General features: G+C 45.9%; 2 protein-coding genes across 5 annotated transcripts in view; both read right to left on the bottom strand.

The window, feature by feature from the left end:
• LOC124015618 (serine/threonine-protein kinase N1-like) overlaps positions 1–3,327 on the bottom strand; it is a 49,766-nt gene extending 46,439 nt beyond the window's left edge. The window contains exon 1 of the mRNA XM_046330978.1: positions 2,564–3,327. Coding sequence (XP_046186934.1) covers positions 2,564–2,587 — 24 coding nt within the window. The 5' untranslated portion in view covers positions 2,588–3,327. The remainder of the gene's footprint in view (positions 1–2,563) is intronic.
• An 8,964-nt stretch (positions 3,328–12,291) lies between these two features.
• The window catches only part of LOC124015501 (mucin-17-like), a 33,453-nt gene continuing 21,047 nt past the window's right edge, over positions 12,292–24,697 (bottom strand). For 3 of the 4 annotated variants that reach the window (XM_046330738.1, XM_046330739.1, XM_046330740.1), the window contains 2 exons: positions 17,279–17,505; positions 12,292–17,112 (listed from right to left, as the gene is read on the bottom strand). In XM_046330738.1, coding sequence (XP_046186694.1) covers positions 13,274–17,112; positions 17,279–17,505 — 4,066 coding nt within the window. In that variant the 3' untranslated portion in view covers positions 12,292–13,273. The remainder of the gene's footprint in view (positions 17,113–17,278; positions 17,506–24,697) is intronic. The other variant, XM_046330741.1, reaches the window with a different exon arrangement.

Raw genomic sequence — 24,697 nt, 5'->3', positions numbered from 1 at the left:
TCCTGGAAGCTTCAAATGTCACAGTTCTTCTATGGCCTGCATACTCACCAGACATGTCACCCATTGAGCATGTTTGCAACAGCGTTTTCCAGTTCCCGCCAATATCCAGCCACTTCCCACAGTCATTGAAGAGGAGTGGGACAACATTCCACAGTCATTGAAGAGGAGTGGGACAACATTCCACAGTCATTGAAGAGGAGTGGGACAACATTCCACAGTCATTGAAGAGGAGTGGGACAACATTCCACAGGCCACTATCAACAGCCTGATCAACTCAATGCCAATGAAATGTGTCGCGCTGCATGGGGCAAATGGTGGTCACACCAGATACGGACTGGTTTTCTGATCCACGCCCCTACTTTTTTTAAGGTATCTGTGACCAACAGATGTATGTATTGCCAGTCATGTGAAATCCATAGATTAGGGCCTAATGCATTTTTTTCAATTGACTGATTTCCTTGTATGAACTGTAACTCAGTCAAATCTTTCAAATTGTTGAATGTTGCGTTAATATTTTTGACCAGTGTAAAAACAGAAATTGGGGATTGTTTTCTGGATACATTAAACCCCATTGAAATGCCTGTGTGCGCTGGGTGTTTTCAAATAAGCTGAAAGGGTAGTAAAGATCCCTGAAAGATATGAATGTCCTGCAGGGCCTATTATTATTTCCACAAAGTCCATGCATGTATCTTTTCCATCCAAAGCCATATTTTCTCTCTCATTGCAAAACGAGCAAAACATAACTGAAAAAGAAGAGTGAAGAACCTAGGCCTAGAGGTAGAACAAGAGAATACACAACATGAACAACGAACATTTAGGCCCTGTTAGCCTCCTCTGACGTGTGTTGCCCACAGTCACAGTGCTAGCTTTCCAGGAATCAGGAAACCTTCTCTTTCATGGAAACACTAACTTACGTCAGTCAAGAGGCCACACCCAATTGTATAGTCATAAGCATTATTATGTACATGCCATTTTATTGAGTACATTTAAAACAAATGATTGACAAACGAAAACAAACGAAAATTCCTCGGGGAAGAAATCTGACAGTGGCACCACTTGAAGGAACTTACTGTAGCCTACATGTGTCCTTGATACTGGATGCTTACCTGACACTGACACCCAGTGATATAGGCTTAGGCTACTTGCTGACCCAGTGTTCAGTAGGTCATACTTTAGTTGATGTTACACTGGCCCGCCCTGGGCATAAGCAACATAGGTGGTCGCTTAGGGCCTCCAGCCGATAGGGAATTCAGCTTATTGTTGAGAGTTAGAATAGTAGAATTCACATGGTGCAATTTAGAAATATTGTTGTGCATCAGTAGTTTCTCTTGTCATGTCAATCACTGACGGTCACTCAATTAGCCCATGTCTAGCCAGCTATCTAAACTTGTAGTAATCATGGTCAAATTATAGACCAGGCACAAAGGGCACGTGCCCAGGGGCCCTGACCTCCTGGGGGACCCTATTGATTTTATTAGTCACTCTCACTCAGATATCATATCAACATGGTATAAGTCATGAAAAATGTGCAGAATTGCAGGATATTAGCTTTAAAACTGCAAAATGTCCTTCCACCCTATTGCAAAAAACAATTGAATATCAAGAAATGAGCTGTAAAACTGCAAATTCTTCCCTCCGCCCCAAGGAAAATTAGTAGAATTGCAGGAAATTTGTTAGAAAATTGCCAAATGTTCTCTCCTCTCCATGGCAAAATGTCAAAAATGCATGCAAACTTGCTTTAAAACGGCAACATTTTCTCATGTAATACACTAACTTAAAATAGAATGTGTAGTTTTATTTCTTATTATTTGAACTTTGTACTGGACCACTGATTTTGGTCTGAACCAAACTCGGTGGGTTACCTGCAAGGCTGCTGCAGACAGATATTCATGTGTTGGGTTCTGGCTTGAGTTCAACATGGCCTCTAATTTGTAACAATTCCCTCCTATGCAGTTTCCTGAACTGAGATGACACCTGTGTAAGCAGCATAAGGTAACATGACCTGTTTAATTAGGTCCTTGACTCTGACACCCTCCACTGTAACTCACCTGAGTGGAACTATGTACCACAAGAAATAGCCCTCTAAGGCTCCATACAGGTCTCTTCCGTATGGCCGGTGAGGTATAACAAGTAAATATATGTGTGTACAGTATTTGTTGGTCTACACATCATCAATACGTCATTACTTTTGTCGGACATATTTGTGCAGGTGTAGACTGCTTTGGTAACACACACAATAAGCACCTGCCATTATTATGCCCTGTTAGACCATTGCAAACATGGGGGACAGAAAACACAGACCTAACGTTTCAAGGTGATGGTGTGGGTGACAGGCTCAGTCGGTTATAGTGGGCTACTACCTGTCTAACTTTGGCCCGATGTACTAGTAGAGTACCTGTCCACCATCAGTCCCTGTCGTGCAAAGACGTCACCACGAACCCAATTAGAAGAAATCGTCTACAAATATGACATGCACGCATCTCTTCGAATAGGACAAACACAGGCTAATATAATGTGTTAAATCAAGAAAAAAAAACGTCCAATGCTAACTTGGAAAACTTACTTGCATCGAGTCGTTGTTAGCCATCTAGTGTCTTGTGTATCACACAGGCTACCACAGCGGTGGGATGACAAATTCTTCTTCAATGTAGCTGATGAATTCTTGATTATCAAATCATTTTAGTGATCTACGACACCATCAAATCAGTTCCTGTCCGTTTGGAGTTATTTGCAGTCAAAGAGCAGGCCAACATTGGCGATTACCCTCAGCACTTTAAAACGACAGTGAACTGTACGGAGAGTTAACGGGCGCCTGTCTCTGCCCAGGTGAGCGAGAGCGTCGACAAAAATAAACATTGTAGGCCTCTCATTCTCTTCTTTAGTCCATGTTCCAAAAGAGCAAGAAGTTACGTGTCGCCGTGTCCACCTTTCAACTATGTTGTGTAGTTTGAAGGCTGACGTTGACTGGTTCATCTGACATTCTACCCCATGTAATTGGAGAACATGACAGCTACAGAAATAATACTAAATGGACATCATTCAATTGTTCACTTACTCTCGAAAATCTACATTATTATTAGGCTATTATTTCCACGCATTGCATCGTCAAGCCTATAATCGGTTTATGAACAAGAACCGTTATGTCTACATAACAGCCTCCCGCTTACGTAGCCTACCGCTCACCTTATAATTTCTAGTTTAAATCCAGGCGAAATATCTATAAACCACAAAAACAATACCTGACATTTTGTTACTGTGAGACAAATTAATGCTACCCTACGCCACTCCTCCCTTGCTGAGAGCTCTTTTGTGCGTGCCTGGTCGTCAATCAACAGTCTAAAAACGGGCTGATGCTCGTTGCTCGTGGGGGCAACTAACCAGTGAGGGTAGCTGAGCGCAAGTGAGGGGCGCGCGTCGTATTGGTCATGTGATCACTACAATTGCAATAAACTTGTTGGCGATAAATCACAATTTAGTGCCTTTAGTAATTTCATAGAGCGAGCCCTCCTTCACCACTTGGCAAATCTAAAAACGACTTATCGGTGATATCGCCTTATTCATATGGGCCGAGTCTGCTTTCCTTACCATTCATTGTTCATTTGTTGTAGTGGAACTAAATGGATTGAGAAAGACATAATGGTATGGATGTAATATTGTACAGGGTAGGCTTAGGCTAAGCGACTCTTTGTCCGACTCTGGCCATCACTGAATGAGACTAGCGAAGCCTAGTGGTTAGCTGGCCAAACTGTAGCTCAAACTACATGACATTTAGTCTCTGAAAGGTTGCAACCTAGAATCAGGGTAGACGTAACATAGTAAACGAAAATCCGTGACTCAAATTACTATGATATGTTACATTATGTGTGAGTGTCCATCATACATTTCGTATGATATGCTACGAATTACCATTCGTATGTTATGTTACGAATTGCAATTTGGCCAATATGTTACAAATTTTAAACATGTATGATATGTTACAAATTCCAATTTGTTGTCACTAAAGTTAGCTAGGTGGCAAATGCTAACATTAGCTAGGCTAGGGGTTAAGGTTAGGAGTTAGGTTAAAGGACAAAGTAGTTGCAAAGTAGTAAGTAGTTGCAAAGTTGCTAAAATGCTACAGTTGTCTGTGATGAGATTTGAATACACAACCTTTGGATTGCTAGACATTTGCATTATGCACCCACCGATCCACCTTCCTTTTATTGATGCCTTTAGTAACCTTCGGTCTTATATAACCATACCAAATGTAACATATCATATACTTTTAGCCTAGTGGTTAGAGCGTTGGGCCAGTAACCAAAAGGTTGCTGGATCGAATCCCAGAGCCGACAATGGCAAAATCTGTTGTTCTGCCCGAGTAAGGCAGTTAACCCACTGTTCCCCGGGCACTGAAGACGTGGATGTCGATTAAGGCAGTCCCCCCCCGCACCTCTCTGATTCAGAGGTTGGGTTAAATACAGAAGACACATTTCAGTTGAAGGCATTCAGTTGTACAACTGACTAGATATCCCCCTTTCCCTAATTTAAGTGTTCCGTTTACTATGTTACTTCTAGTATGTGGAAACCTGAACATGGTACATTGTGAGAGGCAACCGAGCACATATAGCCTACTTCAGTGGAGGAAACCCCTCTGTCTAGACAAGAAGCACAACATGGCATCGGTCTTTCACAGTAGGTTATGCTGTCAGCATTTCAATGCGTCTGTTGCCATTGCCAACCTAGTTACAAAATAGCAAAAAATAGAAAGAGCTAGTTGAAAGTCATTTTATTTCTAAATGGTTATATTAATGTACTTAACAATGATACATGTATCAGACACAAGCCTAAAAAATATCTTAAATAGTAAATTACTATACAGTAGGCCTATCACAGTCTACAAACACTACTCAAATATAAACCACCTTAATAGCAAAAGTTTAATAATCAAATCCTTTTAGCAAAATTGATCAAGAGTCGATGACTGAGGTGGAAAATAATATTAGATTTTCCAAACTCTGATTAGGCCTATAATGTACTTAATAGTATGCCTCTGGTGATTATTTGAACTATAAATGTTTGATGATGGACAGTCATGTCTATACAGATGTAGGATCTTCATTTGAGAAAATAATCCTGCGGCAACAGGAAATGTGAATTATTATGCGGATTGTAATTAGATTGACATTTCACATCATAAGGGAAAATCTAATCTGACATGTCAAAGTGGAAATGACCAACTTCAGAAGTCTTTATAAACCTCAAATACACTACATGCTTTAAATGTCCTGCATAGCAGGAAAGTTCTCCTGCAACAGGGTGATTCAATTAAGACCCTACACCTGTAGCTACTGTCTGGAATAGATTATTGCATATCATTGCACGTCGTACTAGGAATACAGTACTACAGCTACTTGATTTCTTTCATTTCTAAAAATGTATTGGTGCAGTAAATGCATTGTATCCATAGCATTCATCTTCACATAGTATAATTTGGGATGTATTTATGAACTGTTGTCCAACATCCAACACACTCACCATCCACCTCTAACCGTAGGCATAGTTTGATTGGGTCAGGATTGCATCATGGGGTTCACCTTGTCCCCGACACAGCTGTTTACACAACATTAGCGAGCCCATTCAATCCGACTCACGGGTAGTTTGAGTTTGTTTTGGGTGGGGGAAAATAGTTTTTTGAAAAAGTCTAAAACCAAATCAAAACTGTGTAGAAATGATAATGGATGTACATGTATAGGCTCTTCACTCTGTCCAGCTTGATAACAGTAATTGAAACAAAAGCTAGACAGCGACAAATTAAAATATTTTGGACAGTGGACTATTTTTTTGCAAGAAAATAATAAATTTTTAATGCGTCCCTCCGGACGCGGTGAAGACCGAATGCGGCCCACGGGCAAAATGAGTTGGACACCCCTGGTTTAAAGAACTGAATGCATTACATAAATATCCTTTTCACAAACGCTGTATTCAAACTGAAATAAATTGTTTTACACAGCATCACATACATTTATAATATCACCATGTGGATACATACATATATACGTTTAAAAATATTAGCCTACCTGTCAAAATATTTTCATAGATGTGCTTGCACAATACTAACATTTTATATCCCACTGTACTGATAATGGATAGAAGACAGATTACATGGGGTTACAGTATTTGTTTACAGTAGTCTAACTCAACCATTAGGTGGCAGTGTTCATCTACCTCTATTTACAAACGGAACTAAAAGAAGACACAGTATACTAGCCTTTAATAATTAATGCAAATAAAAAATTAATGGACACTACATATACCTGTATAGATGATACAATTAGAACGAATTTGCATAAATAAACGAAAATTCTCATTAAGTCTAAACTAAATTATGTGCAACTGATATTACTAATATTGCACAATTCACCATACATTTCTGATTGCACATAACAGTAGAATTATATAAAAATTGCTTTAAATTTGACATCCCAACTGACACCCTACCCAGCCATTGTGCAGCCTTCCCAAGTAGGATGTACATACATGACATACTATAGTAGACCTGCCACCAAGGAGGTACAAGCAGGAATCAAAATGGCTACATATTCAGAACTCCAAAACAGACACCAGTGGCTCATAGTTTAAATCAATTTGTTGATAAATCAACTGTTTACATGGAGATAGATGAAGGATATTCATTTGACAAATGTAGCATACATTTGAGGCTTTGTTTGAGGCTTCAGGAACCTAGTTTCCCCCTCATTTGAGCCATTATGGCATTTGTCATACACAGCACTTCTTTAGTACAATGTTAAAGTCCTTCCAACACTTCATATCCAGTTTCCCATCTCACAACATTGCCTCGTCACTACTGCAAATAACTCCCTCTCTTGGGGCGTTTAATAAATGGCAATGTATGTTGATGTAATTCTCTGAACAGTTAGTTACATTTTTATCAGTGCTCTGAGTGTTGTGCTCTCTCTGTGTGGTAGTGTCGCTGTCTCAGACTTCTGTTTCTCTCCTATTATGACATCATTTGTAACCTCGGGAAACCCATTGAATAAAGGCCGGCCCAAGAAATGAGGTAATAGCTTTGGAATGCAGGGTGAGACCCCCCACCATCACTACTGTGTGAAAGGCAGAGCAGAACAAGGACTTCCTTCTCTCACCCTCCCTCTTTTCATGTGTGATTGACAGCCCAATTATTTTGAGACATTGCGCTCTCCTTAAAAGGGTGTTCTTCTACAGACAAAGGATTGTGTCAATTCAAAGCAGTCAATTTGGTCCAGACCATAGCTAGCAGCAGTATTTTCTCCACAAACAAAACAGCTTCTCTGAGGATTTGAAGCTGATGATAATTTAACACAACCAAATCTAATCTAGTCCCATTTACCTGTAACATTTAAATGAATCAACAAGTCGCTCATAACCATCGCTCAGAATAAGGTTCATACTGTACAGTTCATCAAATTTGGATTTTGGTTCAAAGCAATACACATAGTATTTTATCTCTCTCTCTCATATATATTATAGTATACCTATGTGTATTATTAAAGTATATTAGTTGCAGTACCAATGGGGGATGTGCCATTCTTAGTTCTCCACTGATGAGTAATAATATATACCATACTCTGAAGACTAGTTTGACAATACAGTGAATGTGGATTTCTATGTAGATATGAAGTTAGAATGTATAGCATGCTCTTTTTGTAAGATGGTGTGGTTTGATCAGTGTACAGTGTACCTCGCTGTTATTTTGGCCCATGTCATGAATTTGTAGTGTGGAGATGTAGTGCCAACTTGTGTCGTGTGAATACAGTATGCAGTGCATAGATATGACAGTGATGAGTGGTGTGTCGTCCTCCTTCCCTGGCTTTCAGTGCTGTGTCTCCAGCTCCACCACGGTCCAGTCTCCCTGGGGGGAGCTGCCCTGGCTGTCTGGGGAGTAGCTGCTGACAGAGGTGACAGTGGCAGAGGGGGAACTGAGTGGGGACAGCAGGTTGGGCCACATGCTGCTCTCCAGGGGGCTCAGGGTGCCCCCGCTGCCCATAGGCAGCAAGAACAGAGGGGGGCAGCCCCTGTCTCCAGACATCAGCAGGGTTTGGTTGATGAGCTGCTGGACGATGTCCACCTTCTTGCTCCAGTCCAGATCCGTTGGAGGAATGGGACGCGGCCCCTGCTGGCGTGAGTCTGGCCAAGTCTGCTTGGATGTCCACTTCTCCTGCTGCATCCTTGTTTCCCTCTCTCTGTTCTGCTCCCTTTCCTCACTCTCGTCCTCGCTGGTTTCCATGGCCTCATAGATGGTGCATAGCCCAGAGGATGGGGAGAGCATGACTGCAGACGGACTCCTCAACTGCTGCTGCTGTTGTTGTTTCTGCTGCTGTCTGAGCTGTTGTTTGAGTTGTTGCTCCAGCTCTAGCTGCCACTGCAGCACCTGGCGGCGGTGTCTGTGCTCCTGCTGCTGCTGCTGGAGTTGGAGCTGGAGGAGCTCCCGACGCTGCCTCTCCAGCCGCATCTGCTGCTCCTGCCTCAGACACTCCTCCTCCAGCCACTGCCTCTTCTGCCTCTCCTGCTCTCTCAGGTGCTTCTGGTGCTGCTCCAGTCTGCACAGCTGACCGTTGCCTACAGCTGCAGACTGGAAGGACCTGGAGGTGGTGTCGGTGGGTCTCCTGTTGCACTGCTGCTCTGCGAGGTAGTGGGCGTTCACTATGAGATGAGGAAGCTGGATGTGGTCCTCTTCCTGTAGGCCCATGGTTGGCTCATCCCCCCGTAGGCCCATGGTTGGCGCATCCCAATTCTTCTCCTCCAGTAGGCCCACGGGTGGCCCGCTCTGCTTCTGTTGTGACTGGTGGGACTCCTCGGTCTCCGCTTTGTCACTATTGGGCCCTCCTGCTAGACAGTCAAGATAACTTGGGATGTGCGTTAGAGACGCATGCACCAAAAAGGAGGGGTAGGACAGAATCCAGGGCCAGAGGATTCAAGGAGAAGAATCAAAAGGAGTGAAGGGAAGACGCTAAGCAAAACGAGGGAAGTGCTGAGGGATTGACGTCTTTACACAAAGGAATAAAGTCAACAAAAACCTCTGTCTCGATCAGTTGAAAAAGGACAAATAAATTAAGTTTGACCACAGTTTACTATTATGTTAGGTTTGTTATAATACTTAGATGAGCCAATACATAACAGTCTTTGTATTCTGTTATTTTTGGGTATACATTTGTGATGTTGGAGGACATACCAAATTCTTACTGATCAGACCGTCACATCGAATCTTTGTGGTCTGGCTTCAAATGTCCCCGAGGGTAATAGCGACTGAGTAGTGGAAAACGAGTGGAGGATGGCATGCATCCTGGACTCATCCTAAATCCTCCCTTATCTTATTGGAACATGCAATGACTCATTATTAACATGACATCTGTCTAATTGGAGTACTTGCCAACATCTATGACCTAATCTAATACATATTACATAACCCATCTACTATATAGACACAGTATTACAGTCAAATGAGGTCTAGAGTTTGCTCTCAAATAATTTGGAACAAAGGTTATGAAGATAACTCAATGTCGAGGTTTCACTATAATTGTTAAATTGTGGAGACACTTCATGGAATTATCAACAGCTACTACAGTACATGTCTATACATTTCATATGATAAGACATTTCAGACAGTTCTAAAAATCCTCGGAAACCCAGAACTAAAATCTCATGTAATTGCGTCAGAGTTTAGGTAATTTAGATAAATTTGCAACCCATTCATACAATGTAATAAATTGGTGCGCAACATTGTTGGAAATCATTTTGTCTTAAGTCTTTGCCCTCAAGATGCTGGCCTGATACTCAGAACAACTATATGTAGTAGATGGCCGATTAATTAGGGCTGATTTCAAGTTTTCATAACAATCGGATTTTACACTTTTTTTACACCTTTATTTAATCTTTATTTAACTAGGCAAGTCAGTTAAGAACACATTCTTATTTTCAATGACGGCCTAGGAACGAACGATGGGTTAACTGCCTCGTTCAGGGGCAGAAAGACAGATTTTCAACTTGTCAGCTCGGGGGGATCCAATCTTGCAACATTACAGTTAACTAGTCCAAAGCAATAACGACCTGCCTCTTCTCTCTCGTTGCACTCAACAAGGAGACTGCCTGTTACGCAAATGCAGTAAACCAAGGTAAGTTGCTAGCTAGCATTAAACTTATCTTATAAAAAAACAATCATCACTAGTTATCTACACATGGTTGATGATATTACTAGATATTATCTAGCGTGTCCTGTGTTGCATATAATCTGACTGAGCATACAAGTATCTGACTGAGCGGTGGTAGGCAGAAGCACGCTTGTAAACATTAATTCAAACAGCACTTTCGTGTGTTTTGCCAGCAGCTCTTCGTTGTGCGTCAAGCATTGCGCTGTTTATGACTTCAAACCTATCAACTCCCGAGATGAGGCTAATGTGACCGAAGTGAAATGGCTAGCTGGTTAGCCGTGCTCTAATAGCGTTTCAAACTTCACTCGCTCTGAGCCTGTGGTTGATTCCCTTGCTCTACATGGGTAACGCTGCTTCGATGTGGTGGCTGTTGTCGTTGTTGCTGGTTCGAGCCCAGGGAGGAGCGAGGAGGGAAGGAAGCTCTACTGTTACACTGGCAATACTAAAGTGCATATAAGAATATCCAATAGTCAAAGGTTAATGAAATACAAAGGGTAGAGGGAAATAGTCCTATAATAACTACAACCTAAAACTCCTTAACTGGGAATATTGAAGAATCATTAAAAGGAACCACCAGCTTTCATATGTTCCCATGTTCTGAGCAAGGAACTGAAACGCTTTCTTACATAGCACATATTGCACTTTTACGTTTTTCTCCAACACTGTTTTTGCATTATTTAAACCAAATTGAACATGTTTCATTATCTACTTGAGGCTAAATACATTTTGATGTATTATATTAAGTTAAAATAAGTGTTAATTCAGTATTGTTGTAATTGTCATTATTACAAATACATTTAAAATATAAAATTGGCCGATTACTCGGTATCGGCGTTTTTGGTCCTCCAATCGTTATTGGTGTTGAAAAATCATAATCGGTTGACCTCTAATATGTAGCCAATATGGGATAAAGATCACATGACGAGGAGCAATTAATCTCCTTTGGCTCTATGGTCTGGCATTTAACTACCATTAATCCAAAAATGAATTGACACATTTAAAAATGTCCCAGCGAAATATCCCCACATAAAGGCTAGATTTTGATAACATGAGAATTAACATGAAAGACCTGACAAGCCAGGGATTAGGCAAAGAAAATGGGGAACAAAGGATGAACCATTTAACTTAAAGAACTAAAATATAAACTACTCTGATAAAGTTTTTGACCAACCAGATAGTTTCTTCGTATGTGTGGTGTCACCACATACACCTGACTGTTTTGACAAGTATTCTATCCCACATAAAAAAAATTAAAAAATCAACTCAGCCAACACAAGGATGCCCCTGGGACCTGCTCGGCTAATTACCAAAAACATGCACCTCAACATTGACCATGCCTTACTCAAGGGCAGCCCTGGCCCCAACAGACACGTACAGTACTATACATGCAACAGAGCGTTCCCAAAGCAACATCATGAGACACCTGTATGTTCATGATAGGCCTACTGGGCAAAACACCAAATCGGGCATTTATTTTTAGGAAGACCACAATGGTGAAGGTCAGAGAGAAGGAACAAGGGATGCTCTGATTTCAGGACTGACAAACATAGGGATCCAAGGGCTTTCCTTGTCTGGGTTGAGCAGGAGCAGGCAGATCTCTCATCCGCTTCTTCTTAACCACCACATTCAGGTGGGTGTGGGGTAATGCCAGTGTGTGTGTGTGTGTGTGTGTGTGTGTGTGTGTGTGTGTGTGTGTGTGGAGCATTCGGGAGGATACAGGCAGGTTTGAGCTTCGTCGCAGAGGAAGAGGATGTGAAACCTTCAGGACATACAGTAAAGGGACCCAGGAGGAGGAGTCTTCCCTGGTGTCTGTTTGGGGACTACCACCTACCAAGGACATTTACAAATGTGGTGTTGGTCTGCATTGAATCCATGGAGGTCAGAGAGAAACGTATACATGCTGGAAAACAGGGTATGGGACACCAGGTGGATTGCCTCCTAACCAAAATTCCATTGCGCATCAACACCATTCCACAGATAAAACGTCACTTCCTGATGGAAAGTGATTCCCATGGTGAGGACAGTGATGTCATTCAAATACATAAAACGGACCTAGACAACAATTGAGACATGCTACGCTAATGGGAAATAACAAGAAACAGGAACGTGCCTTGCAATGATGTTTAATGGAATTTTGAAAAACCTACTTAGCGTGAACCATTCATTTATGAACATCCCTACTGTATAATGGTTTAATCAGATACAATTTCAATGTTAGTACATGCAAGTTGGAATATGCAATATCACTAAAAGCGTTTCAGTGAGAAAAGCATTCTAAAATGCAGAGGAATGCACGGTTTCCCCCCAGAAATAGTTGTTAGTTGGTTCTGAAGCACAAATGATCAACTAAGAGGCATGAACACTTAAAACAGATGCCTCAAAAAAACACCGTACATGACAACTTTACTTGCCATGGTAATCTATGCAGGGAGAGGCAAACTTCCTGCAGGGCAAATTAAAACTAGACAAACTTCAAATTGAACACTCCCATACCGACCTCCACAAAACTATAAGGGGAGGAAAGCCATGTTAAATATCTAGTCTTTATTCAATACTAAAATGGTGTTGGAAACAAGACAAACTTGTAAAAAAAGAGGGTAGGATATCTCTACGGTGCAGGATCAAATGGAGCGTGTACATAGGGGAGGGCAGACCAGGTTCCAAATAAACAAGTACAAAAACAAAAAAACTGACATTTGTTTGGTAAAAACAGTAGGATAAATACACATGTAGGTAGAGTCCATTCTCCTTTTACTCCTTTTCTTTTAAGAGCTTTGTCCCAACGGACCAGTCACAGTCAATGCCCCCTCAGGGGTTACGGAGTACGCAGTGTTACTTAAAAAGAACATTCTAATAGAAAATGGTAGCTAGTGTACATATAAAGTAGTGCCAGACATTCATAACCATAATAGTAGTATGAAAGAGGGAGGCTTCACTGATCTACAGTCTTTTTCTTTCCCCTTGCCTTTTGTTTCCTACCATCATTTGCTTGTTTTTCTAAACCATCTCTAACCCACCTGGAGAGAAAAACTAAGAACAACAGGGGGGGGAGGGGTGCGAGGGAGAAGGTGCATTCCAGGGGTAGGGACTTATACGTTACCTGCCAGAAAGCTATCAGTCTTATCGCATATAGCAGAGTAGTAGGGTGGCTGGCCCTCGCTGGCCTCCCCGGCATGCTGGGGCCCCAGGCAGAGGGTGTCCTCCAGGTCGTCAGCATCCATCTTCCCCCCCAGCATGTAGTGGTGCTGGTCCCCAGGCTGGCCCAGGGGCAGCAGGTCTACAGGGCCTCCCAGCAGCTCCTCTGACTGGGCGGCCGCTGCTGGCAGGGTCAGCTCCTTGATGAGAGAGGGGTCCTTGGCCTCCTCGGGCAACTGGTCCTCGTTCTCCAGGGAGAAGATGCCGGGACTCTTACCGCAGCTCTCGGCAGTGGAGTGGGCGTTGGAGTTGGACATGGTGCAGTCGAAGCCGTAAGACGCCACCGAGTTGGCAGACTGGGGTGTGCCGCCACCCCCGTCCTCCTCCTCTCCTCCGGCCGGCGCCTCCACCACCTCCTCATCCTCTTCCAGGGCAGGCAGGATACGGGCGGAGGGTGGACCGTCGAACTCAGCGCTGTCATCCATGGTGACGGGGACATCTGGGTCATTGATCTGCATCTCACCCTCCGTGTCGCTGGCCTCGTCTCCCGAGGTGGAGGGAGAGGAGGGGGCAGAGGCAGGGGCAGTAGGAGGGCCTGCTCCCAGGACCTCGTCAGCAGGGAGCGTCTCAGCCTCCTCCTCCTCGTCACCTCGCTCCAGATGGATGCCCAAGTCCTGCTCCAGGTCAGGCTGCACATTGGATGGCACGGGAGTCTGCTGCTTGTCAGAGCGTGACTCCACCCCGGAGCTGCTGTCATAGTCACGGAGCTCCTCGGGAGTGCTGGTTTCACTGCTGCTGTGGACTGCCAGGGCCGTGCCACTCAGGGTGCTGGACTGAGACATGCCCACAGCAGGGGGACCTGGGGGGGCAGAGGGCTCCACTGGGGAAGAGCTCTCCATCTCCTCGGGGGCAGTCTGGGGCTCTGAGGGCCGCTCTGAATGGAGCATTAGAGAGGGGGCGCTGAGATCCAACCAGGCCTGGGCAGAGGACTGGGTGGGCGTCTCAGGGCCGTCAGCCCCGTGGTCAGACAGGGGGCTGGAGGCGGTGTGGGGGGAGGAGAGGTGGGTCTGGGCCCAGGGGTCAGTGAAGGGGTTTGTCTGACCCCAGGCTGAGGAAAGTGGGACGGTCGAACGGTTGAGGTTATCCAAACGGTCCTCCTCTGTGTAGTCATCCTCATCTGCATTCCCACAGCTCTCCAGTCCACTCTCAGTCACCCCTTCGCTGGGCATCTCCACATCATCATCCTCCTCATCCTCTTGCTGACACACGTTCTGGTGGTCCACTGCCCGCTCTGAGCTCACATCCATATCATCAACTCGCTCCTCATCGTTGGACAGGGTCTCCACATTGGGGGAGCCCATGAAGGCCCCTTCTCCCTCAGAGCCCTTGAGGCCGGAGTCTACCAGGGCGTCGGAGCTCTGGGTACCCTGCAGCAGGCCCATATGCTGGGTGCTGCTAATCTCTGATGACCCCTGCAGGCGGCTGCTCACATCCCCAGAGTCCATCCCTGACAAACGGTCATCCCCATGCCAACCGGTGGTACCACTGAAGCCTGCAGGTTTGGCCTCCTCTGAGGGCTGAGAGCTACTCATGTCAAACAGTGATGTCGGCTTGCACACTTTCCTATCCTCATATTCCTCTTCACCTTCATCTTCCTCCTCATCGTTGGACAGAGTCTCCACATTGGGGGAGCCCATGAAGGCCCCTTCTCCCTCGGAGCCCTTGAGGCCGGAGTCTACCAGGACTGTCCTCTCCTCTTCCTCCTCATCATCATCTCCGTTGATCTCCTCACCCTGCAGCAGACCCCTATGATGGGTGCTGCTAATCTCTGATGACCCCTGCAGGCGGCTGCTCACATCCTCAGAGTCCATCCCTGACAAGACGTCATCCCCATGCCAACCGGTGGAACCACTGAAGCCTGCAGGTTTGGCCTCCTCTGAGGGCTGAGAGCTACACTTGTCAAACAGTGATGTCGGCTTGCACACTTTCCTATCCTCATATTCCTCTTCATCTTCCTCCTCATCGTTGGACAGGGTCTCCACATTGGGGGAGCCCATGAAGGCCCCTTCTCCATCGGAGCCCTTGAGGCTGGAGTCTACCAGGGCGTCGGAGCTCTGGGTACCCTGCAGCAGGCCCGTATGCTGGGTGCTGCTAATCTCTGATGACCCCTGCAGGCGGCTGCTCACATCCTCAGAGTCCATCCCTGACAAGACGTCATCCCCATGCCAACCGGTGGAACCACTGAAGCCTGCAGGTTTGGCCTCCTCTGAGGGCTGAGAGCTACACTTGTCAAACAGTGATGTCGGCTTGCACACTTTCCTATCCTCATATTCCTCTTCATCTTCCTCCTCATCGTTGGACATGGTCTCCACATTGGGGGAGCCCATGAAGGCCCCTTCTCCATCGGAGCCCTTGAGGCTGGAGTCTACCAGGGCGTCGGAGCTCTGGGTATCTTGCAGCAGGCCCATATGCTGGGTGCTACTGATCTGTGACGCCCCCTGCAGGCGGCTGCTCATACTGCTCACATCCTCAGAAACCATCCCTGACAAGACGTCATCCCCATGCCAACCGGTGGCACTACCGAAGCCTGCAGGATTGGTCTCCTCTGAGGGCTGAGAGCTACTCATGTCCAACAGTAATGTCGGCTTGCCCACTGTCCTCTCCTCTTCCTCCTCATCATCATCATCTTCGTTGATCTCCTCATCTGCCTTCTCCACTGCCTCTTCCTGGTCCTGAGAGGGAGAGACCAGGACCTCTGAGGTGAACTCATCCATGGGCTGAGACATTATGCTGAATGCAGGAGGGGCTGAAGAAGAGGGCATGAGGAGGTCCTCCTGCTGCTCATCTGGCTGGACCTTCACCTCCTCCTGGACCGGGCTCTGTGGAGCCATGGCAGACTGGTTCTGGGCCCAGGAGTCTGACTGGAATATCACCTCCTGGACCGGGCTCTGTGGAGCCATGGCAGACTGGTTCTGGGCCCAGGAGTCTGACTGGAATATCATCTCCTCCTGGACCGGGCTCTGTGGAGCCATGGCAGACTGGTTCTGGGCCCAGCAGTCTGCCTGGAATATCACCTCCTCCTGGACCGGGCTCTGTGGATCCATGGCAGACTGGTTCTGGGAACTGGGTTCTGGCTGGACGTGCATGTCCAGCAGAGCAGAGGCATTCTGGGGCTCCCTGACCGGGGACATGGGCCCGGTGGGGGAGCATGGAGGAGACAAGACCGTGGTGCCCAGGGGAGACACGGTGTCTGCTGGCTCTTCCAGGTCCAGCTGAGCTGACAGCTGAGAGATAAAGGCCTCTGGGGCCTCCTCTGGCTGGCTGGCTTGAGGGGGAACAGTCTCCTTCTCCTCTGGGACCACAGCCACCACTGCTTCTTCCGAGGTTGCCATGGAGACCACAGCAGCCAAGGCAGCTGCAGATATGGTGGCAGCAACAGCGGCGTCCTGGGTCTCACCCTCTTTAGTCGCGGGCTCTGCCGCCGTCGTGGGTTTGGGGCCACGCTTTACTGCCATGGGGGTGTTGCTGCCCACAGTCTTCTTAGGGGTGGAAGCCTTCCCTGCTGGCTTGCTACTAGGGGTCTTGGGGCCAGCACTGACATCCTTTGAAGGCGTGGGCTTGCTTGGCGTCTTCTTGGTGTCTGCGGCCTTGCAGCTGGCAGCCGGCTTCTTGGGGGTGGAGTCTGGCTTGGATGCAGAGGCTGATTTGGGAGTCTCAGGTTTGGTGGTCTTGGCTGGTGAGGTGCGAGTGAGAGGAGCCGCTGCAGGCTTCTTGGTGGCTGATTTGGTAACATCTGGAGGAAGAGTATAACAAGTAGATGTTTGTGAAGAGGAAAAGGACAAGGGTTGGATGAAAATATAGATATATTTTGAAAAATTAACAGTGTAATGCTAGTAATAAAAAGTTAAAACCTTTGTAATTAAAAAAGAAATTGAACCAAAACTGATGTCCCCTCTTACCTTTCTTGATGGGAGTTGCGGTTTTTGAGGGCTGTGATGTTGGTATCCGTCCAGCAGAGGGCGTTGTAGAGCCGGCTTTGGCAGAGGCTGGTCTGGGAGTGGTGGAGGTGGTTTTAGCCGTGGGGGTGCCAGGCTTGGCTGTGGATGTGGAGCTCTTGGCTGTGCTGGCTGTGGCTGGCCTGGCTGCAGCAGAGGCAGGGCGAGATCCTGGAGCACCAGTGGCAGGCCTGAGGGACAACAGGAGAGCGGTGGGGTCAGAATCACTGAGCACGGCTTTCAAACCAGGGGGGTCATCTACCAGACACCATGAACCAGTATTTCTGTAGAGGTGATAAAATATTGAAATGGAGACATGACTGCGAGGGCTTATATATTTAAATACAAATAAAGTGACAAACACCAATGTTTAAACAGACTCTTTTGCGTCGTCAAGCGAACGTTGGTCCCTCGAGTTCCACATGCTGGTAACCCCCCTGGGCCATAAATCACAGAGCAAGAGGCCCTGTCGACTGTATTCACAAGTTATTCTGTTAGTCACTTCTACAGCCCTGCCAGACACTAGACATCCTCAGAAACACAACGCAGAGAGGTCATAAACCAAGTGACGACGGAGAAAACACAACAAGAACATGAGAGGACGAAGAGGAGTCAACTTCCATTCACTCCACATCTCTTCAATGCCTGAAGTGGCTGGCCCCGACAGGGCACCAATACAGTAACTCACCCAGTCAACCCAGCAACCCCCTCCCCACATCACCACAACACCCTGAGGCATCTGAAGCAGTGCAGTCTGGGAGATGAGTCACACCACACATACAGAGTGGAGCCCCCCCAACTGCCAAGCCCACCCCCATCCTCCTCCTTGCTACATCCAGCCCACCTCTCCTGACATGAGGGTAATGTGCACTCTGGTCAAGTAGCTTCCACGTCAGGCCAGTGCAAAGTCGCCGACATGCAGTGACACAGTCGTGAGATCTCGTTAGCCTACGCTACACTGCACCACCGCCTCTAAATAAAGAACAGAGTTAACATCGGCGGCGGGGAGAGGGAAGATCGCTGGGGTCATGTTCATCTTTAATTCAGACGGAGCACAGAAATAACTTGCTCAAATTCCTGTTGGAACTATGGATGGAGTTAAAAGCATATTTCATTGTACAAGTGCAAACGCCGCCAGTTTTTACACGATAAGGAAACCCAGAGTGCCACGCACACCCTGTCAAGTATATGCCTAATTGAACACACAGCGTGTCTGGTAACATCTAGCCACGGCATGATGTCCACTGGACACTAGCAATGGATTACAGCCATGCACAGCTTCCTTCCCTGTACAGTATGAGTTGTCATACATAGGTAGAGAATGAAGAGTGGTGAAGAGGGGGGGGAAGCAGCTGATGACCCTGTACAGTATGAGTTGTCATACATAGGTAGAGAATGAAGAGCGGTGAAGAGGGAGGGAAGCAGCTGATGACCCTGTACAGTATGAGTTGTCATAGGTAGAGAATGAAGAGCGGTGAAGAGGGAAAGCAGTGATGACCCTGTACAGTATGGGGAAAGCAGCTGATGACCCTGTACAGTATGAGTTGTCATACATAGGTAGAGAATGAAGAGCGGTGAAGAGGAGGGAAGCAGCTGATGACCCTGTACAGTATGAGTTGTCATAGGTAGAGAATGAAGAGCGGTGAAGAGAGCGGGAAGGGAAAGCAGCTGATGACCCTGTACAGTATGAGTTGTCATAGGTAGAGAATGAAGAGTGGTGAAGAGGGAGGGAAGCAGCTGATGACCCTGTACAGTATGAGTTGTCATAGGTAGAGAATGAAGAGTGGTGAAGAGGGAGGGAAGCAGCTGATGACCCTGTACAGTATGAGTTGTCATAGGTAGAGAATGAAGAGCGGTGAAGAGGGGGGAAAGCAGCTGATGACCCTGTACAGTATGAGTTGTCATAGGTAGAGAATGAAGAGCGGTGAAGAGGGAGGAAGGGAAGCAGCTGATGACCCTGATGACCCAGTATGAGTTGTCATAGGTAGAGAATGAAGAGCGGTGAAGAGGGGGAAAGCAGCTGATGACCCTCATACATAGGTAGAGTACATAGGTAGAGAATATGAGTTGTCATGACATAGGTAGAGAATGAAGAGCGGTGAAGAGGGGGAAAGCAGCTGATGACCCTGTACAGTATGAGTTGTCATAGGTAGAGAATAGGTAGGGAGATGATGAGTATGAGTTGCATAGGTAGAGTGAAGAGCGGTGAAGAGGGGGAAAGCAGCTGATGACCCTGTACAGTATGAGTTGTCATAGGTAGAGAATGAAGAGCGGTGAAGAGGGAGGGAAGCAGCTGATGACCCTGTACAGTATGAGTTGTCATACATAGGTAGAGAATGAAGAGCGGTGAAGAGGGAGGGAAGCAGCTGATGACCCTGTACAGTATGAGTTGTCATACATAGGTAGAGAATGAAGAGTGGTGAAGAGGGAGGGGAAGCAGCTGATGACCCTGTACAGTATGAGTTGTCATACATAGGTAGAGAATGAAGAGTGGTGAAGAGGGGGAAGCAGCTGATGACCCTGTACAGTATGAGTTGTCATAGGTAGAGAATGAAGAGCGGTGAAGAGTGAGGGAAGCAGCTGATGACCCTGTACAGTATGAGTTGTCATAGGTAGAGAATGAAGAGCGGTGAAGAGGGAGGGAAGCAGCTGATGACCCTGTACAGTATGAGTTGTCATACATAGGTAGAGAATAGGTAGAGAAAGAAGACCCTGTACAGTATGAGTTGAAGAGAATGGAGGGAAGAGGGAGGGAAGCAGCTGATGACCCTGTACAGTATGAGTTGTCATACATAGGTAGAGAATGAAGAGCGGTGAAGAGAGGGGAAAGCAGCTGATGACCCTGTACAGTATGAGTTGTCATAGGTAGAGAATGAAGAGCGGTGAAGAGGGAGGGAAGCAGCTGATGACCCTGTACAGTATGAGTTGTCATAGGTAGAGAATGAAGAGTGGTGAAGAGTGAGGGAAGCAGCTGATGACCCTGTACAGTATGAGTTGTCATAGGTAGAGAATGAAGAGTGGTGAAGAGTGAGGGAAGCAGCTGATGACCCTGTACAGTATGAGTTGTCATACATAGGTAGAGAATGAAGAGCGGTGAAGAGGGGGGAAAGCAGCTGATGACCCTGTACAGTATGAGTTGTCATAGGTAGAGAATGAAGAGCGGTGAAGAGGGAGGGAAGCAGCTGATGACCCTGTACAGTATGAGTTGTCATAGATAGAGAATGAAGAGCGGTGAAGAGGGAGGGAAGCAGCTGATGACCCTGTACAGTATGAGTTGTCATAGGTAGAGAATGAAGAGTGGTGAATAGGGAGGGAAGCAGCTGATGACCCTGTACAGTATGAGTTGTCATACATAGGTAGAGAATGAAGAGCGGTGAAGAGGGGGGAAAGCAGCTGATGACCCTGTACAGTATGAGTTGTCATCCATAGGTAGAGAATGAAGAGCGGTGAAGAGGGAGGGAAGCAGCTGATGACCCTGTACAGTATGAGTTGTCATAGGTAGAGAATGAAGAGTGGTGAAGAGGGAGGGAAGCAGCTGATGACCCTGTTGTACCAAAACAAGAGACTGCCTGTTATTACTCTAACGATGAGAGGGATTACAAGCTCATGTTAATGATATTGTTTGGTGTGGTGACGTCTAGACTAAGGCTTCTTATGAAGCATTAACAGCCTAGGTCATGGTACAAAAAGGCCATTGTTTCTATCCAGAGTTGCATCACAAAAACTGGCCCTTTCCTCTAATAGAATGCATGATAACCTAGTCCAGGAGAAGAGCTTTTTAATTGGCTGGCCCTTCAGCTGATTAACTCCGAGCGAGCAGAACGTGACATTCACTGTGGTTTCCTCAGGTATCAATCTGACAGGTCTAGACGTAAGTGAGGACACACTAAAAAGAAAAGTAACATGGTAAAATCCTAAATTTAGGAGATTTGTAAAAAGTGTGTGCTAACAGAAAAAAAATTGAATTAAAGATTAGAAAATAATTACAGGACGAACTGAATAGAGGGTAGAGAGAATGCAGGAGAGATGATGACAGAGTATTTATCTTAATCTGTGTGACGAAAGGAATATGGCTAATCCAAAATGACAAGATGACTCCGTTTAGGTAGGGAAGCAAGGCAGATTAGTGGGCCATCGTCAAAGGCAGTAGGAGAGAGGGAGCGAGAAAACGCTCATCCGATTACACGTCATTAACCTTCTATCACTGCCGCGTCTCAAATCGGTCCGGTCGCTGTTGTAGGAGCCAGTGTGGCCGTTATAGAATAATGGGGCATGGCCGAACAATAATAAAAAGACAGACAGGATGTGTTACAAAATGAATATATGCTTCTCGGCAGTTAGGCACAATGAAAAGGCTCCACTGAGGCATTACAGTGCAATGATACTTGAATTGTTATAAGCTTTTCTATTTTTTTCCCCCTATTCTCTCATTAAGTTCACTGTCACCCAAATGACTGAGGCAGCGTTGATCATGTTAGACTCCTGATCAGATTTTAATAGCTTGCACACAATGAAGGAAAATTGCTGTGCATTGTTTCTCAAACTTGCCAACGGCCTTGCCATTGGGAACATCATCACAAAATGGGGTTAAAGAAAATGTAGGGATAAAGCCTAGAAATTCACTGAAGCTTAAAAAATGAGCGCAGAGACAATTAAAGTCCACCAAAGTCGCCTGGGGTTTTTAAAATGTAACATTTTAGTTTCATTACGGATTCTGGAACTTTACGGATGTGGAGCGTTGCGGTGATTAACATAAGGTTGTGTGCCTTCGCGTGGCAAATCAAAGTGGGGCTACGATTAAGTCAATGAGATGCATAAGCAAGGCTAGTGCCTCCCCTGCAGCAGAGTTAACAGCAGAGAGCCAGCTACCATGGGGACGGACCTCCCCCCATGGGAGACAGCTGGCATATTAGAGATGATGCCATTTTAGTTCAGCAGAAAGACTGGGAGGGACACTTTACCCTGGTTAAAAGGAGGAGACTCCCTCCAGGACATCCGCACAGGGCTTCAGAGATATGGGAACCCCACATAAATCTCTCTCTAACCCAGGAACAAAAAGGTATCAGTCCTTTGCTTGCAATTTCCCAGAGAAATTCACCAGGTAGTTAGTTTCCTTGGAGCTAGAGAGACCCTTATACTGCCGCAGCAGCACTCAAGAGGGGCTTTGAGCGAAAGGAGAAGACATTACACAGGGTGCCGCCTTAACCTGATGAACCAGTTATAGTTGGTTCGGCTTGAGAGAAATAGCATTTAAAAATAACAATATATCAAAAGGACAGTCAACCTACTGAAGATGGAGCTGAGGTGTCGAGTAACAGTCAAATGGTTTCCATCTCCTAGCAGTAGAGGGACAAAGAGGAAACCAGTGAGAGAACAAAGAGCAGGTAGAGCCTGCTGGGTGGGTGACGATGCAGGTCCCTGTATGACTGTGGTGAAGCAGGAGCCTATAGAACCCCTGCCTTCCCAGAGAGTCCTCTGCAACATCCATCACGTCTGCCATACTTCTAGAGCATGAGCTCACACACACACACTTTAGGTGATTAGGTCTGCTGTTGCACCTCCCATAAAACCATGGCGTCACAGAGTGGTCTGCCTGCCACACCCTCAGCCCAGCAGGAGAGGAGATTTACAGCCTGCACAACTGGCCTGCTTCAAATTGTACACGACTGGCAGCCTACTGCTCCATTACTGTTTAGTACAGCAGGACAAGGGAGAGAACCACCACCCCTGTCCTCTTCTCCTAGCCTTTCATGGCTTCCTCCAAATTCATAGAACACCGACGCTGCTTACTCAATGCAGGCCCAACAATGCACTGTTTATGGGGTCCTGTATAGTGTGCATGGGGTCCTGTATAGTGTGCATGGGGTCCTGTATAGTGTGCATGGGGTCCTGTATAATGTGCATGGGGTCCTGTATAATGTGCATTGGGTCCATCTCCCTCTCACACATCCTTTGCTGTTCTATTTAGATCCCCCACCCCCTCACTGCGCTCACTCATCTCCATATGCCCTCCTAGCAGTGACGAGGCTCAGCAGGGACATATGACTTATTCATCTGTGTAGCATCCATCCTCCCCAGCCCTTTAGGCTGCAACATGTTCAGCTACATACTCTACTGAAGCTGTGACGTGCAACATGTTCAGCTACATACTCTACTGAAGCTGTGACGTGCAACATGTTCAGCTACATACTACACTGAAGCCGTGACGTGCAACATGTTCAGCTACATACTACACTGAAGCCGTGACGTGCAACATGTTCAGCTCCACTGAAGCCATGACGTGCAACATACTCTACTGAAGCCATGACGTGCAACATGTTCAGCTACATACTACACTGAAGCCGTGACGTGCAACATGTTCAGCTACATACTACACTGAAGCCGTGACGTGCAACATGTTCAGCTACATACTACACTGAAGCCGTGACGTGCAACATGTTCAGCTACATACTACACTGAAGCCGTGACGTGCAACATGTTCAGCTACATACTACACTGAAGCCGTGACGTGCAACATGTTCAGCTACATACTACACTGAAGCCATGACGTGCAACATGTTCAGCTACATACTACACTGAAGCCGTGACGTGCAACATGTTCAGCTACATACTACACTGAAGCCATGACGTGCAACATGTTCAGCTACATACTACACTCCCTGTCATACTGGGTAAATACCAGAGGTCGACCGATTAATCGGAATGTCCGATTAATTAGGGCCGATTTCAAGTTTTCATAACAATCAGAAATTGTTATTTTTGGGCACCGATTTCCTTTTTTAAATATACCTTTATTTAACTTGGCAAGTTAGTTAAGAACACATTATTTTCAATGACGGCCTAGGAATGGTGGGTTAACTGCCTTGTTCAGGGGGAGAACGTCAGATTTTCACCTTGTCAGCTCAGGAGATCCATTCTTGCAACCGTAAAGTTATCTAGTCCAACGCTCTAACCATTGCACTCCACGAGGAGCCTGCCTGTTACGCAAGTAGAAGCCAAGGTAAATTTCTAGCTAGCATTAAACTCGTCTTATAAAAAACAATCACTAGTTATAACTACTAATCCAGTTTAGCAGGCAATATTAACCAGGTGAAATTGTGTAATTTCTTTTACACACAACAGAGTCAGGACATATTCAACAGTTTGGGCAGCCTGGCTCATTGCGAACTAATTTGCCAGAATTTTACGTAATTCTGACATAACATTGAAGGCTGTGCAATGTAACAAGAATATTTAGACTTAAGGACGCCACCCGTTAGATCAAATACCGAACGGTTCCGTATTTCACTGAAAGAATAAACGTCTTGTTTTCGAGATGATAGTTTCCGGATTCAATCATATTAATGACCAAAGGCTTGTATTTCTGTGTGTTATTATGTTATA

Source organism: Oncorhynchus gorbuscha, linkage group LG26, assembly GCF_021184085.1.
Source record: "Oncorhynchus gorbuscha isolate QuinsamMale2020 ecotype Even-year linkage group LG26, OgorEven_v1.0, whole genome shotgun sequence".
Lineage (NCBI taxonomy): Eukaryota > Metazoa > Chordata > Actinopteri > Salmoniformes > Salmonidae > Oncorhynchus > Oncorhynchus gorbuscha.
The sequence above is the reverse complement of the archived record's forward strand: the minus strand, read 5'-3'. Positions and strand labels throughout refer to the sequence as shown.